Below are 15,882 nucleotides of genomic sequence, written 5' to 3' on the forward strand. Positions count from 1 at the left end.
ATTTGACACTTTACTGCACAAAGGGCGTCAAATTCAAATCTTGCGTTAATCCCTTTATAATAATAATGGATGAACACAACAATAATATATCAATATTTCTAATACATTAACTTTAATAACTCAGATGAAATATACTAAAATACACTAATCTTCTAATTTACATAATGATTGGTATTCATATAATAAGTACACATCAATAAATAATTAGTCATTAGTCATATAATTCAGAATGCGACCTTTCAATGTAATGAATGAAGATATTGACATTTAATATAGTTGAAATTAGTATAATTGCTTATTAAAATAATTTTACTTGAATGTTATAGCTAGTCATTTTACGTTTCATCATTCAGTTGTTGCTAGGCTATAAAATTAACAAAACAATAAAATGAGAACATTGTAAGGGCACAATTAATACATTTATCGCAATGGGAAGGAAATTGCGTGGGTATGCATGAAATTGTTGCAATTAATTTCGGAGGAAGTTCTGCTGATGTATGGGATCTCATCCAGTTTTCGGGGTTCGACCCGACCAGAACACGCACCAGATATTTTTTACCAGGGGACGCAGCTGCACAGCTCCACTTCATTTTACATACATCCACCAATTAAATATTAATCCCTAATTGGTATACGAACAAAAAAAACTAAACGATATACAATTTGTACAGATAATGGTACTTTTATTTTGAATTATTTGGAGGCATTTGTTAAAAATATCGATTTTAACTTCTAGATTAATTATTTGAGTTTTTTTTTTGTTATAAAGAAATTTTGAAATCCTCGTCATTCGATTGTTTTAAAAATTGTATATATATATTATTCCAAATTGTTTTCTTTAATTCACCCAAACATTTATTTTAGATTATTTTTAATATGAAAATTTACAATATTTTTTTTCTTATAAATTAAGTAAAATGAAAATTTGCAAATTAACCAAAATATTATTAAATCAAACATAAAATATGGAAACTATTAATAATTAAAAAAAAACCTGAACATTTTTTGTTACTTTTGCTAATTCTAGGTAAATCTAAATTATAAATAAAAATATTTTTACTATTTTTGTTACTTTTGATTTGCTAACAAATAAATCTAGTAATATCTAGAATATAGATAAATAATTCTAAAAAATATAATATTTGATTTATCTTCATTTAATCTATTATTGTATTCCAAATTTCATGTGTTTTTCTCCTGTTTTATAAACTATGTTACATTACTTTTTCATTGATAATAAATAAATTTAGGTAATTCTAGAATGAAGATAAATAATTCTAGATTTATTAGAAAACAAATAATTTAATCTGCATACTAATTGATTGACATTTTTTGGTAAATTTATATAATAAAAAGTTGATCCTTAGTCTTCTCCAAAAGTTGACTATCAATTAGAGTTTGTCGGTTTTTAAAACCCGGTTTTTAGAGGAAATTTATGTAATTCCAAAATCGTAAATGTAATTTTCAAACTAAAAAAACGTCTTTGAGTCTACAAAATATAAAAAATATTTTAATAATTTGATTAAAAAGTTGAATTAGGTAAATTAGGAATTAGGTCTTAGTTAATTTACAAAATCAACACAACGTTTAGACAAACACTAGCTTATTTATTTTACATTAAATTTTTAGACAAATGTTATCAAGATTGTATCCAAATTATTAAATAGAATATGACTGCGATGACAAAAAAGCGCCAAAGAACAGCAGTATCTTCAATGCTCTAAAGACAATTAAACCCATGTTTCTTTTTTCTATTCCTGTAAATTTTGTATGTGCAATAAATCCATGCGAGCAATAGAAAATAAGTTGTAAAAATCTCTTTTCTCTATTTTTGTTTGTGAAAATACGAAAACCGGTTTTGTAGAAAAGTTGAGATTCGAAAAACTCGGTTTTTGCATAAATCCTAATTTGAGAAAAATATAAATAATCTGATATTGTAGGCCCTTCACTTCATTAAACATAAATGTGTAAATTTGGTAACATTTTTAATGGATAAATTTGAATATTATATTAAGTATATTCAATTTAAGTAATTAACATATGTTGGTTTAATGTTCAATATTTTTAATGATTTTAATAAACATATTAGGTAACTCCTTTCTCTGACTTCAATCACATTATGTATACATTTCCGAAAGGTAAACCTTCAGGGAAACAACGTAAACTTTCAATGAAAACAAATTAATGTAAACATTTGGCCATAAGCAAATATTATGAAACAATTTAACATAATTGATTGCATACAGTTAGTAACCATGGTTACTAGATTAACGGCTCTCGCTATAATTCCACTATGATAAAATTGTAGTGCATCAATAATTAATTGATTGTATAAAATGAATAAATTGGTATTACTAATTTATAGCTAAGCTTAAGCACACCTATTGCCATCTGCCGCGACCAAAGGCAAGTGAAACTATTGATCATCAATTTCAAACATGAATTATTATTTTTAGACCAAAGGATTGGACGGGGCAAATATTTACGAATTCGCTTGTATTGCCACAAGTTGAAACTCAATTACTGCATTTCAAAAGTACACTCCAAGCATTTTCGTAATTAATCGTAACTTGTTTTTGTTTATATCTACAATTCTGCGTTTTTAAATAATCAATGTCAAGTCGTATATTATATAAAATAAAATAATAAATGCGATTGTTATTTTCGTTTTGGTGTTTTTGCCAATTCGTAAAATAATATTTATTTATAAAAGAATACAAGTATATCCGTTTGGTCACAAAAACAGAGTAGGTGTTTTATGCACTGAAACCGAAATAACATCCATCTGATTAATGCCTACACACTTGAGCTAGTAATTCAGTGTTTGCGAAATGAAAGAGAATACGGCGTAGGGGGGAATGAGGAGAAGGTTTAGGTGTGTGGCATGTAGCTAGGTGATCCCTTTGATCGTTCATGTGGAGAAAAAAATGGATGGGATCTATTCTTGGTTCAAACTCAGTTTCATGTTGTAGATGTGAGGATACCGGCTGTGCCACCAATCTAAAATTTCAATATGATATACCGGATCTATGTAGACATGGATACTGTCGCCGCCATCTACTGGACGATGCGCGTGGCACGACGTAGTGCTGAACCTCAGGTGCAGATTGTAATGGCTCATGTCCTGTCCCAATTTGCTTCGAATAGATGTCAGGTACATACTAAAAAATAGAGAAAAAAAAAATAATTCACAATCGTAAACGTTATTGGCTAATTACCCTTCTAAAGGTGGTATGAGGAAATGGTCGAGCGATACGATTTTGAGGAGCATGCAGTCATCTTCATTGTTAGCCGAGATATCCTCGAGCATCTCAATCAAATCCAGCCCGCTACATTGTCTCCTTATTTCCTTCATCCTTTGCAGCTTAAATTTGTAGTACCATTTACCCTTGTACAGTTCAACACACGTCTCCACGCATTGCCTTTTCAACAGGACATCCATGTTGTCCTTATACGTGTCCACCTTGCACCTCTCCACGTAAGGTGGATACATGAAAAACAGCGACTTTATGACCAACGTCCGAATACCGTACATTCGAGACACGTTTCGCGGCCTCAGATGCTCAGGAATATGCTTGTTCACATAGTTCTTCTTATACATGAGCTGCCAAAATCTAGCAGTATTCGTCACAGAGTAGCAGGCCTTGCAAATACCAGAGAATCTCCCCACATCCTCAGGCCTTATGTACTCAGATAACAATTGCCAAATATCATAAGGATACTCATTACCTTCCGTCTTACAAATAGCTGCTTCTTCTCTTGGTTTATCCTTCTTCTTAGCCACCAGACTCACTGAGCCATCCTCACTCCGTTCCTCCACATACTCATAATCATTTTCATTGTATTCGTCCCATGATTGTGGCTCCAACTTAATCACACCATTTACATCACATTTCTTTGGTTTCCTTGGACATACATTGGAATTGGCAAAGTCATTTATTGTCACATCTGCAAATTTAAGAGATCAGTAAAGAACAAATTTCATTTAGAATGTATACACTAACCTCCAACAATTGCTGTTGCTTCCTCACCTGGATAGAAATATGCAATCAATAAGAAATGATTAATACTTTTTATGGAAAGAACATACCTCTAACGCTTTTTTGTTTATGTTTCCTCTTTTTCTTACCCATTTCGAGCCGTTACTTTCAATTCAGCGTCCTGCGAGATTAAGTTCTGGAATGCGATGCAGCAAACATAATAAAAACATTTGACATCCAGCATGTTTGAATGGCTTGACAGCAAACATATGACATCTGTCAAATATTTAAACGGTAGGACATTGGCGTACTCAACAAAAAACTACACTGCTTATTTATTATTTAAATTATAACAATTAGGTTTTTGGGGTGTCCGTATCCCTATGGTTATAGTCCGATAAAATTCGATACGAAAGTTGGTAAGGTGATATGTTCGAATCTCACCAACAACAAAAATTGTGGGGACACCGAAAGGGAGACGGAAATAGGGACAAAAGATACAAAAAAATAGTTTTTCATTAACTAATAAATATATAACAAATAATTAAAAAAAAACGAATAAAATAACAATAAATATGTTATTTCCAGCATTCATTGATCTTCCAACAAAAATAGAACTAAATAAATCATAAAATTATAAATTTATCTAATTAAATTTTGTATACATTTCAGTTATTTCTAATTGTTAAATTATTTCTTAAAATACTATAACCACAAACAAAATATACACACTTAAATTATACCAAGTGTGATATTATAGATATGAAAAAATTTGAAATTATTTTAGATTATCAGAACTTTATTACTTAACTAAACTATAAAAACTTGCTTAAGATAAGTTTATGAAACATATTGAAATTGCTTTAAGTTAAATATTGTATTAAATCCTTATATTTTAGTAAATATGAAATATTTAAAATCGTTCCCTATATTATATGAGTCAAATATGTGAAAATGTACGTAATAACAATGAAAAACTGATGATTTCTTATAAGGTATTATATGATAAAATATTAACGAAGATAATGTACTTTTATAAAAATAGTAAGATGTTATTAATGTCTATTTTTTTCATTTCTATTCAATTAGAATTTATTATTTGAGATCTTATGTATTAAGAAAATTTAGATGGACATTTATTATTATTATACAAGCATTATTATGAATATTTGTACTTTCAATTAATATGATTACATTTCGCTGTGTCACGATTATTTTCATTTCTTGCTTTAATAAATCGGAATCAATTGATATTTAATCATAATAAGCTACCAATCGAATATATTTTAAATACACATTAGTGTTATTTCAATAAGTTTTGTTTTTATCATATTAAACATTTAATTTTAAGCAATTGAAATGGAAATTACTAAGTTTGTAAAACTATGAAATTACATGGATCAGTTAAGTTTTGATCACTTTGTTTTTTATGCTTATGTAAGAAATATTGTAATAAATTCAGTCAAATTACTCTAAGAAGTTAGTGTTTCATCATAAAAGAAAAAAGGTAAATTTTATAGAATTGAAATTATATATTTTTAAGTTTGTGCAATATTGGCAACCCAATATACACTAACTAAAATTTTGTTGTTTAAAGTTATTTTTTATAATATTCTGTTAATATGATCCAATAATGTGGTTTTATTGTTTTTAGGAAAGTTGAGGTGTATATTTGATGGATAAAAATGTTTGTGTTGTAAAGGTAACGAGTCACCACTGGATGAAAAGTACAGTGCCCTCGCTTACCGATCCGTCTGACATATTTCAAAATGGCTGTCAGGCAAAAGACCGAGTAGATTGATATAGTAGTGATAGAGTTGTGCGGTCTTGTATTTGTAGGTGTGTCTATGGCATTATGAGAGTATAATGTTATTAACCGGAAGGGACGATTGTTTTAAGATGTGCACGTGCCGTATGCTGCGCCCCTGTCAGTATAGGTTGGAACGGTTTAGTTAACTGCCTCCCCCTTGGAGCACACTAGGAGAGAGACCTATAGGGAGCGAGCGATCCATGGTTCATGTTAGATTGAAATACGCGACTTTTATGAATCGCAGCAACCCCCCCGGAACAGGGAACTGGCAATCATCCTGATCATCAACACAATCATCATCATCTTCAGCCCAGCGGAGAATGGAAACGACGACGGTGTGCGGGCGTGTTATTATCAACTGAGGTCGAGGGCCACCGCAAGTGGACTCGGGGGGTCGAGACAGAGGGTTGGATACAGCTAGGACAAAAGCTGGTATAAGAGAAGAGACCTGGGGAGCACCACCATAACCTAATTCGCGTGTGCCTATGTGCGTGTGTTCTTAGCTCGTATACGTATAATATCAGTACATATTTTAGTAGTTGGTTGTTTCGGTTATCTGTGTGCCCTTTGTACATAAACAACGTGCTCGTAGCAGTCGGTTCGGGGGGCTTGGGAGAGTAGCATCTACAAAGATGTGGAACATGATGTGCGATGTTATGCCGACTATATCGGAGGACAGCATCAGCCAGAGGAGCTCGCAGTTCTCTGGCGACGATGCCAACTTCGAGCAGCTGATGGTGTCCATGCTGGACGAGAGGGACAAGTTGATGGACAGTCTGAGGGAGACGCAGGAGCGACTCGGAGATACGGAGATCAAGCTCCAGGACACCGAGAAGGAACGAGACTCGCTCCAAAGACAGATCGCCGCCAACTTACCCCAGGTAACTTTCGGTTCGCGCCGGCAGTGTTGCCAAAACACGCCCGCCACCCCCCGCATCAAACGCGCCCTCTTACTACTCTCGGTACTACATACAACATGCCCTCTAGATAACAACGATTATGAATGAGATCATAGTAAGCCGCGGCCACTCCTAAAAAGCATTACGCTCTCTGTCGTGTCAGTGCATGCGATGCGATTCCTAAAACATTGCTCGAATTACGAACTTAATACGTTCATCCCACAACTTTTATTCTATTTCTGGAACGCATCGCTCATTTACAATGCGACATATTTACTCTTCTACCCAAAATATTCCTCAACATCATCATTCTATGTCTGCGAAAAGACTGAATGATTTACGCATTCACCAGTACAAATTAATGCAATAATCAAGCTTAACATAATATTCAACATGTAATCTTTTATTCTTTCAATATGTTATTTCAATATATCCCGTCCAAAACATCTGGTATTTTCATTCTCAATAAAGAATATTTTCTGTTTCATGTGATTTCTAGACTATTTCATTATTCAAACATTTTTATGATTGATGAATGACGTATTCGTTGTCCCATTAATAGTAATCTAAATACAGATATGACATTAATATATGTAAGGAATTCTCACTCATGCTAACTGTTATAGTGACTTCTTCTAATTAAGATATTGACAGTTGTATAATTCATCATGATGCTTTGAGAAGTTATAATAACGATCAATTTTGATGTATTAAGATTTATATAATAATTTTATTTAATCTGTTATTGTTATGTAAATTAAACATTCCTTGAAAATAAATTAAATAGGTACATTCATAAAATTAATTATGAATGTCGAATGTTTCATAACAGTTTAAATAAATATTTTATATGATAATGAAATACGACATACAAATCAAATGTATGTTTCAATGAAACCATATGAACATTAATAAAAAAAATCAATGGTTGAATTCAAACGAAGAGTAAAAATGCCTTTGGAATATATAACAAATGCATACAGATTATAGAATGTGTCATGAATATTTGAGCTGTGACTAATAACTTATATGTTTCTCTAATAAATGTTAATATAATAATCAGGCCGAGCATGATATGAATATATTATGTAGGCATGTCACAATCCGAAATGTTATTGCAGTCTCTGTAGTCTCAGATAACAATTACATTCCAGAAACAAAAAATACGAAAGTTGTTTAATTTAATATTTTATTTAAGGAAAGCCTTATATAATTATAATCAATCAATAACAATCATTATTAACGAATTATTTTATTAATATACATACTAAGAATAGTATCGAAATTATACAGGGTGCGGCAGATATAAAGAAAAGCTATAAGGTTACCAAATGTGTATGGTCGTCAAGGCCACCATTTGGACGATAAAATTTTATATCAACATTTGTAAAATCATTGTTTTTCAATACCTTTTGAAATGTGGGTGTTATTTCTGCCGCATCTATATATAAAGGTATTTCCGTTTTAGTAGCCTTGTTAATGATTACATATTATATAATACTCTGTCAATATTAAGTTCTTGATAAATGCAATTATTGACTGACTAATCTATATCACGTTTAATCTTCTAAAAATATTGACGAAGAATGTCTAATTATTGATATATTTCTCAAATCTGTCCTTTTCACTAGTTATTATAGCAAAATGTATTTTAAACATATTATTAAGAAATATACAGATTTTGCAGTAAATAAAATATACGTTTGTTTTAATCATTAAAATTATCAAAATATTATGTATTATTTTATTATTGAATGAAACTGTTTCAGTTGATTTTATTTACGTATTGATAAATCAAGTTTATCTATAAAGTATGTAAATTGTGGATATCTAATTTTACTGTGAAAGCCTCTATTATTTTTTTACCCGCATTCTGTTATTGTTTAAGTTCAAAAATACCTGTGATAATGTTTATTATCACTAGCATTATTCGTTGATTAAAGATGATTTGTATTGTTTTCAAAAACATACCTTACTGTATTCATATCTAAAAACACACGCATTGAAGTGCACACTCTGATAAAGCTATGCAAATCGACACCAGTGTCAGATTTTTCGCATTATAGCAATATTTAGTGTTGTTTATTTCTGTTTCAAAAATACTATTATCCTTCATTGAATACGAATTTGTAAATATTTAGATGTTTCATTCAAAAAAATGTGTACATTTTATCATTAACAAGTGATTCTTTAATATTTGTATGCTTATAAATTTTTATGATTATTTGTACTTTTTTTGAGCTCAATGTTTACTGTTGACTGACCATTAAATTTACAACCAGGTGGCAACTTCCTTACAGTTACTTGCTTAAATACATATTGTAATATCCTATTATGTTAATATCTACTTCATAACTAAATTGTAAATCTAGATAATTGAAGCGTTCTAGTCATTGAGCTGTGAAATTATTATCCAGTAGTTTAACTACTATATTTATGTATGCATCTCTTTCCATTTCCTGGATAAATTTATTACCTTTTTTGATATCAATCAAATGATGATCTTTATTTAGTATATTCATTAGTAAATGCGTACCAGTACTTGGTTCGACTTTCGAGTTTTTGTTTGAGATTCGAATCTTTTGAGATAAATTGAATCCAATAATTCCAAATAGTTTGATAAATGTAGTAACTTTTTGGAGAAGAAAAAATTGTGATAAAAGTATCATGACATAAATAACATACGTATGTTATTAATATAACTACAGAGACTCTTTTCATAAAGTATCTACTATGTTCCATTTAAAACCCATTAATGATTAAGTTAACCCCAATTCGAGTAATAATGATGTTCATAATACTTTAGTTTAAAACGTTCCTTTTACATGAAGTCTTCATCAATTAGTTTAAGCCTAGTTCTGTTTAATTGTTATTGTTATTCTTTCGATCGTCCATGTGACAACGATGCCCTTACGACCTTGTCGAGGCCAGTGACACTGTATTAGCACTGAGAGATGCCAGAGATCAGGCAAGAACTCCATGCATTACGTGGGTTCTCTCGAAAATCCATTAGCCTCATTCACCGCGTACGACCACATAAAAAAATCGATAATAACAGATGATTACATTCCTTTCCCGATTACATAATCTCCGAAACAGATCGATGAAAATTAAAGTTTAATTAAAACGCGCTTCCTGTGCACGGGAATTCCGATTGATGATAGACCGTTTGTATTTACTTTTCGTGCGGTTTGTTTGCCTTCAATTTGTGTTGTGCGCGATTTGTTAATTGGCTCTATTAATTAATGCCGTTCGATGAAATCGGTTGTTATGTGTCCTTTTTTTTGTATGTGCAGCATTCCGTGCCAATTACTTTGGTGGATTGAATTTGGTGAATGTAATGTGCGCAATCTTTTGTTGGTCCAGTGTAAAAAAAGAGGCTATCGAAGGCAATTATTGTTTGTTTAATAAACTTCAGACAGTCGGATTCTAATTTTGTGTTCATTGGTGCTCGTTTCTTTTTTCGTTTAATGACAATGGCAAGGTTAAACATTAGCGAACTGTGTAAATGTTCAGTTGAAAATAACCAGATGGAATACACAATACATTTTCTACTCAGAAAATTCAATTTATGCTATGAAGGAAAATTCCTAATTTTTATTAAATTGAAAGTAATTCAGGCTTTGAAATGTTTTAAATGTGTCTGGAAATGCTTTTTTTGTAAATTAACATCCATATTTTTTTAGCATTTTTATCCTGTACATTATTTTATATAATTCATTTTATTGTTTAAGTTTTTATCAAAATATTATTTTAGGAATAATAAATAATATATAGGAAAAGCCATAAGTTCATAAGTATTAATAAATTAATTGATTTATGCCGCATTTTTATGGACTTGGATCCTTGACTATTGCATCATTTTCACCAGTTTGTTACGAAACTCGTGTTTTTATTCGAAGTTAATACAACAATGTCATCAGCAAATGTTACATTTGTTGTATTTTTGGAGTCGAACTCAAGTATACTTAAGGGAACAAGAATTGGGTACTTTGAACTATTTGTGAACAATAATTTTTCTGATTTTTGACTGATGTTTGATGGGAAATTATTTATTTATTATTACACAATTTCCTGTGAATATGTTGTTTTATGCCTTTGAAAAGAGTATTATATGCATTTTATTATTTGTTTAAAATAACTATTTTCTTAGATAAGATTAAGATAATCTAATCCAAATTAATCCAGACATAATATTAAATATTGCTAAGTACATTTCGCTGTACTAACATATTTACAGTTTTAATATTTTGAGTACAAATTACCTAAATTACTTCTAATTATGCAAATCCGCTAGGTTTTAAGTTATTTTTCAATGTCAAAGTAATATTTTAAAAAGTTAACAAAGTTGTATGCAACATTGTATTAGAATTTGATTTATTTGATTTCCGCAGTTTATTTCTTAACACTCTTTTTTTTTCGTGAGTTTCGTAATACTTAGTTTTATGATCCACAAAAAGCGGAAACGATTGAAAACACTAAAAAGTGCATAAAACACAAAGTGTACGCCAACGTCGACTACCATTGACCTCGTGATTCCGAATTTTATTATAAGATTGTAATGCTAACATATGGAATGCATTGGAGTGGGATGATCGTGTGAGCGAACATTGCATACGGCAATGATGAATATGGAACGGTTCATTTATTAAGTAATAACTGCATTTGGGATGATTGAAGAGAGCTTCAGTTTTAATTCTTTTTGGGAAATTTGATTATCAAATATAATGGACCTTCCTACAACTTAGAACTCGAACAAAATAAATGGAAGTAAATTTATTTTTGAAACTTGATTAAAAAAATCACGTATTTTATCTGTTTTAATTCTTTTGGGATTTTTGATTATCAAATATTATGAACCTTCCAACAACTTGGAACTCGAACACGAAAAAATGGAAGTAAATTAGGTTTTGAAACTCAAACAAAAAATCGCGTAATTTCACTGAAAAAACAAATAACATTAAACAAGTTGTTTTCAAACATATTTTATTTACATTAAATTTATGATAATATTATGTTGTATTAATTTTGTTTAAATGTTAATGATTTTAATAATATTTACTTTAGAACCCGAACAACTTGAAACTCGCGCAAAAAATCGACAAATTATGTAAAAATATATTTTAAAATCAGTTAATGAATCACTGCTAACAATATTTTTCATATTTTTTTTTAATTTGTGATTTTTTGTGGTCTAAACTGAATTAATTTAGTTTACATTTAATTAAAAAACTAGAACAGTTCAAAAAATCAACCGTCTTCTGAAACGAATTGTATTCGAGTAGGCAGTTTCGTTTCTGAGCTTTTGAGTATGCCATACGGTATAATTCTATCCAGATTTGAAATGTACGATGCATTATTCATGGAACCACATAAATACACACACGCACTAACACATCCATTCATTAGCGGCATTTCCGTGGCTTCGTACTCACTAAATTTTAATGAACTCTTAATGAATAGTGTAATTGAAGTTTTCGGTGCTGCACAGATTTTTGAGAAGCCTTCGCAGTTCCTTATCCCCGTAACTTTAGTTTACTATGGAGAGAGCCTAGCATCAACCTACTTTTTATTTTAATAGAAACGTGTATAAATAATTAAAATATTTAAATTGAGCGGAAAGTCTGAGGTCAATAGCCCTTTGTATATGCATTTCTTTAATTAAATCTTACTAAAAAAAACTAACATTCCAATTATCTACAATTAATTTTTATTTCTTCATTATTAAATGTAGGTCTTGGTTTGAATTCGAGAAGATGTTATTGAATTGGTGATGAGTTGAGGTTTGTAGTACGGTTCGTATTAATTGTTTACAATGGTGTTTATGGCAAGGAGGTTTTGTTTCCACGCTAATTATGGTTTCGAGTGGAAGATTGAAAACGGGGGTCGAAAGTGTACAGGCATTAATTCCTTCCACTTTTGGAAACGATTCAAGTCATCTCAGCTGTTGTTGTTATGCTATATCGGATCCAGTTTTGGTGGAATGGAACTCGCGTGTGGTATTTTAAAGAGCCTTGCGTGACATCGTACCCTTTTTTTCCTGTTATTTTCAGGCAATCCTTTATGAGCGAACCTGGATGTTTCTATTTACGTATTTTTGGTTGATTCATTAAAGTTGAAATTAATCTTCGAGACGTATAATGCGACCTGCATGTTTTCCTCACATTAGAGTTTATACAGATTTTTAATTTATAGCTTTACTATTAACTAATATTAAACACATACTAAACTAAAACGATATATTCAAGCTGTTTTTGAGATACTTAAAGTAAAAATTTACTACTAAGTAGTTTTACAAGTAAATTACATGGATGAAGATGATGAATACAAAAGTACCACACATAGTCCAAACTGTTTGAAACCGTACTAATCGAGCAACTAAAACCGCTTAAAAATATACTTGAATTTATAAAGAGGAGAATAGGATCATTTATATATAATAAAATAATTTTTTTTACAATTTGTTTTTGTATTTTATTATTTAATATTGAAAATCGGACTATAGAGAATTCGGATCGAAGTCGTACTATGCGAGGTAATGCTATAAAATACATTTATTATTAATTGTTGAATTTTTTGATATTGAAACTACATTTTCTCAAATAAATAACAAAAACGAAAACTATTGCACAATTTAAATTTGAAACTAAATCAATTTTATGTTATGTCATGATGCTAAAATATTAAATTTATTGCTAAAGTGTATGGATAATGTAATAGTACTAGTACTAGTTTGTGTTGAAATTTTCTACAAATTCGTTTAAAACTTATTGGTCGTTTTCTTATAAATCTAGATTGAAAATGTAGCTTTGCATTCAAGTTTCTCTTATTAATTGTTAATATGTCTTTATACTTTCTTTAAGTGATTCATATAGAAAATGCCTTTTGTTTATAATACTTTCTAAAAATAATTTCTACAGTTTCTTTATAATTCCTATAATTGAGTATATTATTAATTGCAATAATTTAGTATTATTGTATAATCTGATTTCTTTAGATATATGCGAGATTTTTTTTTGATGCACTAGGAAATGTACTTACACACTTAATACTCTTATTTATTTTGAGTCAATTATCTTATTATAATTGTGTTAATAAATTTAATTCTATTCTTTTAATTTCATATTAATATTTCATGATTTTTTTTTATATATAATAAGTTTTAATAATATATAGATTCACTTTTTCTACACGCGTAAAATCATATGGATACAGGAAAATCTGATTGAATTCAATAACAAATGTTATGTAACAATGTAAATATTTCTTGAAACAATTATATAATTACATAAATAACTACAAATATAAAATATATGTAATAAACATCATATAACCACATTATTCTTGTATAATAATATTTATTGTAATAATCACAAATAAACAGTAAAAAGACAAAAATAATTAACTGTGATAAAGTTATGTACCATAAGTTTTTTCGTCGTAGATAGGATTGGTCCAGTGATATTTAAGTTTGAGAACATTGATTGCTTAAGTATAATCAATAATTACTAAATCAGAGAATGCATGAATCGACATTGTTGTTGAGATTTGATTCCGACATATGAAGGTTGTCCAACCCTGATTTATGAAATATGCCAATTCAATAAACGAATGGTGCAATAAATCTGCATTATCGTAATATATCGATACGATTGCTGTGTTAATTAAAAAAATGTAAAGAACAAAAACACTTAACACGAAAGCCTATAAATATGATTTGCATAGGAATAATTGCTGTTGTGAGATAGGAAATGCGTACAAGTGATAAAAACTGTTTTATTTCTTTTTCATAGTGATTCTTTGAGCTCAGATATTAAATTAAATTGCCCATCGTCGTTCCTATATTTATGCACGATTCATATTTTTCCTTGAACTGTTACTCTTTTCTTCATTTGTCGAATAAAATGAGCAACTTTGCGGAAAACTCATTACGTTTTTATGTAATAGTTTTATTTTTCCTATATTATTTCATTTCCGTGTCTTTATAAGATGCATTCTTTACATTATTTCTTTTGCATTTTGTTTTATTGAATGGAGTTCGAGCAAATGAAAGTATTGTTTTAACGAGTAAAAACAGTTATTTTAACATAAGGTATAATAATCGAGTCAATTATTTGGGTTTATTATGCTAAAGCATAGATAGAAATAAAGCAGTGCTTTATCTGCATCTGTTGATGGTTTTAGAGGGAAGTTAAACAGTTTGGTGCTTTTGGCTATGGTGCTTGGTTTTAATTGGGTTAGCGTGGTGTGTCGTTAGGGCTCTGAGCTCTTTGTTTTTGGAGGGTAGATGTGGCACGTACTCAGCGCCGCCTACGATTTTCCAAATTTGCACTACAATTTGTTTCACTGGATGCAGCGAATAATTAATCTAATTTAATACTCCTTGAATACTAATATATTTAGCGGTTTGGCAACGGTGCCCCCCTCGAAGCTCGTCCCTTCTGCCCTTCGGATGGCGTGTGTATGAGTGTGTGTGTCCTAGAGAGCTTTATTGATTGTTCCGGGTTTACTCGCTGCCACTGTGTCGTTAAAATCGGCAGCGTTTAGTGTTAGTTCCATTCGTTAAGAGGTAGAAGGAAGGACAAAGATGGAGAAAAAACGGAAGGAAGGAAAAAAGAAAAGAAGGATCCGTTGCGAGCTTGATTCATATGTAAAGGATATCGTGTCGACTCTTTTTTTGACATCGATATTTCCTTGCTTCTCTTATTTCTTACCTATAAGTCCAAAATGTTGGAACTCTTCTGTCTGGAACTAATGATATATATTGATTACAGCCTTATTTCTTCTACCATTTGGTACTTTGTGACTAAACTAATAATATTTATATTCTGCATCCACACTAAGTATGTTTTGCAACATAAATATTTGTCAGTTTGTCATTGAGTTACTATAAAGTCTGGATATTCCTGACAGATATTTATTTGTCATCCCACATACGCAACATTACTGATTCAAACCCTTTTTTTAATTTGTTGGTTGGCTGTTGTCTTGTAGGTTAACTTCAGTAGTATATTGATGCTCTGTGATTCCACTATTTCCTTTGACCTCTGTAAATTGTTCATATGTACCAATCAGTTTTATGATGGACATTCTACCAGATTATATTTGGTTTATTAGTGAACGACTTAGTTTTCTATTAAGTTAATTTTTTTTCCGCCATACAAAAAAACTAAAAATTGTCACGAAAGGGTTA

The 15,882-nt window shown here is 30.3% G+C and overlaps 2 protein-coding genes across 15 annotated transcripts in view; one reads left to right on the forward strand and one right to left on the reverse strand.

The window, feature by feature from the left end:
* Nucleotides 1-2,655: 2,655 nt before the first annotated feature.
* On the reverse strand, nucleotides 2,656-4,226 carry LOC108568828 (transmembrane protein 183B). Of its 2 annotated transcripts, none has more exons than XM_017930127.1 (4): nucleotides 4,091-4,226; nucleotides 4,005-4,031; nucleotides 3,219-3,948; nucleotides 2,656-3,161 (listed from the first exon to the last, which is right to left on the reverse strand). In XM_017930127.1, exons 1-4 carry the CDS (start codon nucleotides 4,131-4,133, stop codon nucleotides 2,939-2,941), a joined length of 1,023 nt encoding a protein of 340 aa, XP_017785616.1. In that variant the 5' UTR covers nucleotides 4,134-4,226; the 3' UTR covers nucleotides 2,656-2,938. The 2 variants fall into 2 exon arrangements, with proteins under 2 accessions (XP_017785616.1, XP_017785617.1); XM_017930128.1 differs by having other exon boundaries at nucleotides 4,130-4,217.
* Nucleotides 4,227-5,729: 1,503 nt separating this feature from the next.
* The window catches only part of LOC108568845 (liprin-alpha-1), a 114,270-nt gene continuing 104,117 nt past the window's right edge, over nucleotides 5,730-15,882 (forward strand). For 11 of the 13 annotated variants that reach the window (XM_017930168.1, XM_017930172.1, XM_017930175.1 and 8 more), the window contains exon 1: nucleotides 5,730-6,671. In XM_017930168.1, the coding sequence (XP_017785657.1) occupies nucleotides 6,423-6,671 (249 nt within the window). In that variant the 5' untranslated portion in view covers nucleotides 5,730-6,422. The remainder of the gene's footprint in view (nucleotides 6,672-15,882) is intronic. The other 2 variants (XM_017930169.1, XM_017930171.1) reach the window with 2 other exon arrangements.

The sequence above is a fragment of the Nicrophorus vespilloides genome, unplaced genomic scaffold (genome assembly GCF_001412225.1).
Source record: "Nicrophorus vespilloides isolate i.1.1-1 unplaced genomic scaffold, Nicve_v1.0, whole genome shotgun sequence".
Taxonomy (NCBI): Eukaryota; Metazoa; Arthropoda; class Insecta; order Coleoptera; family Silphidae; genus Nicrophorus; species Nicrophorus vespilloides.

Excerpts from the sequence above, each read along its gene's own strand:
- LOC108568828 (XM_017930127.1), bottom strand. The coding sequence starts at position 4,133 with ATGGGTAAGAAAAAGAGGAAACATAAACAAAAAAGCGTTAGAG. Across the intron at positions 4,032-4,090 it reads TAAACAAAAAAGCGTTAGAG|GTGAGGAAGCAACAGCAATT; the intron begins GTATGTTCTTTC and ends ATTTCTATCCAG. Across the intron at positions 3,162-3,218 it reads CTCATACCACCTTTAGAAGG|TATGTACCTGACATCTATTC; the intron begins GTAATTAGCCAA and ends TCTATTTTTTAG.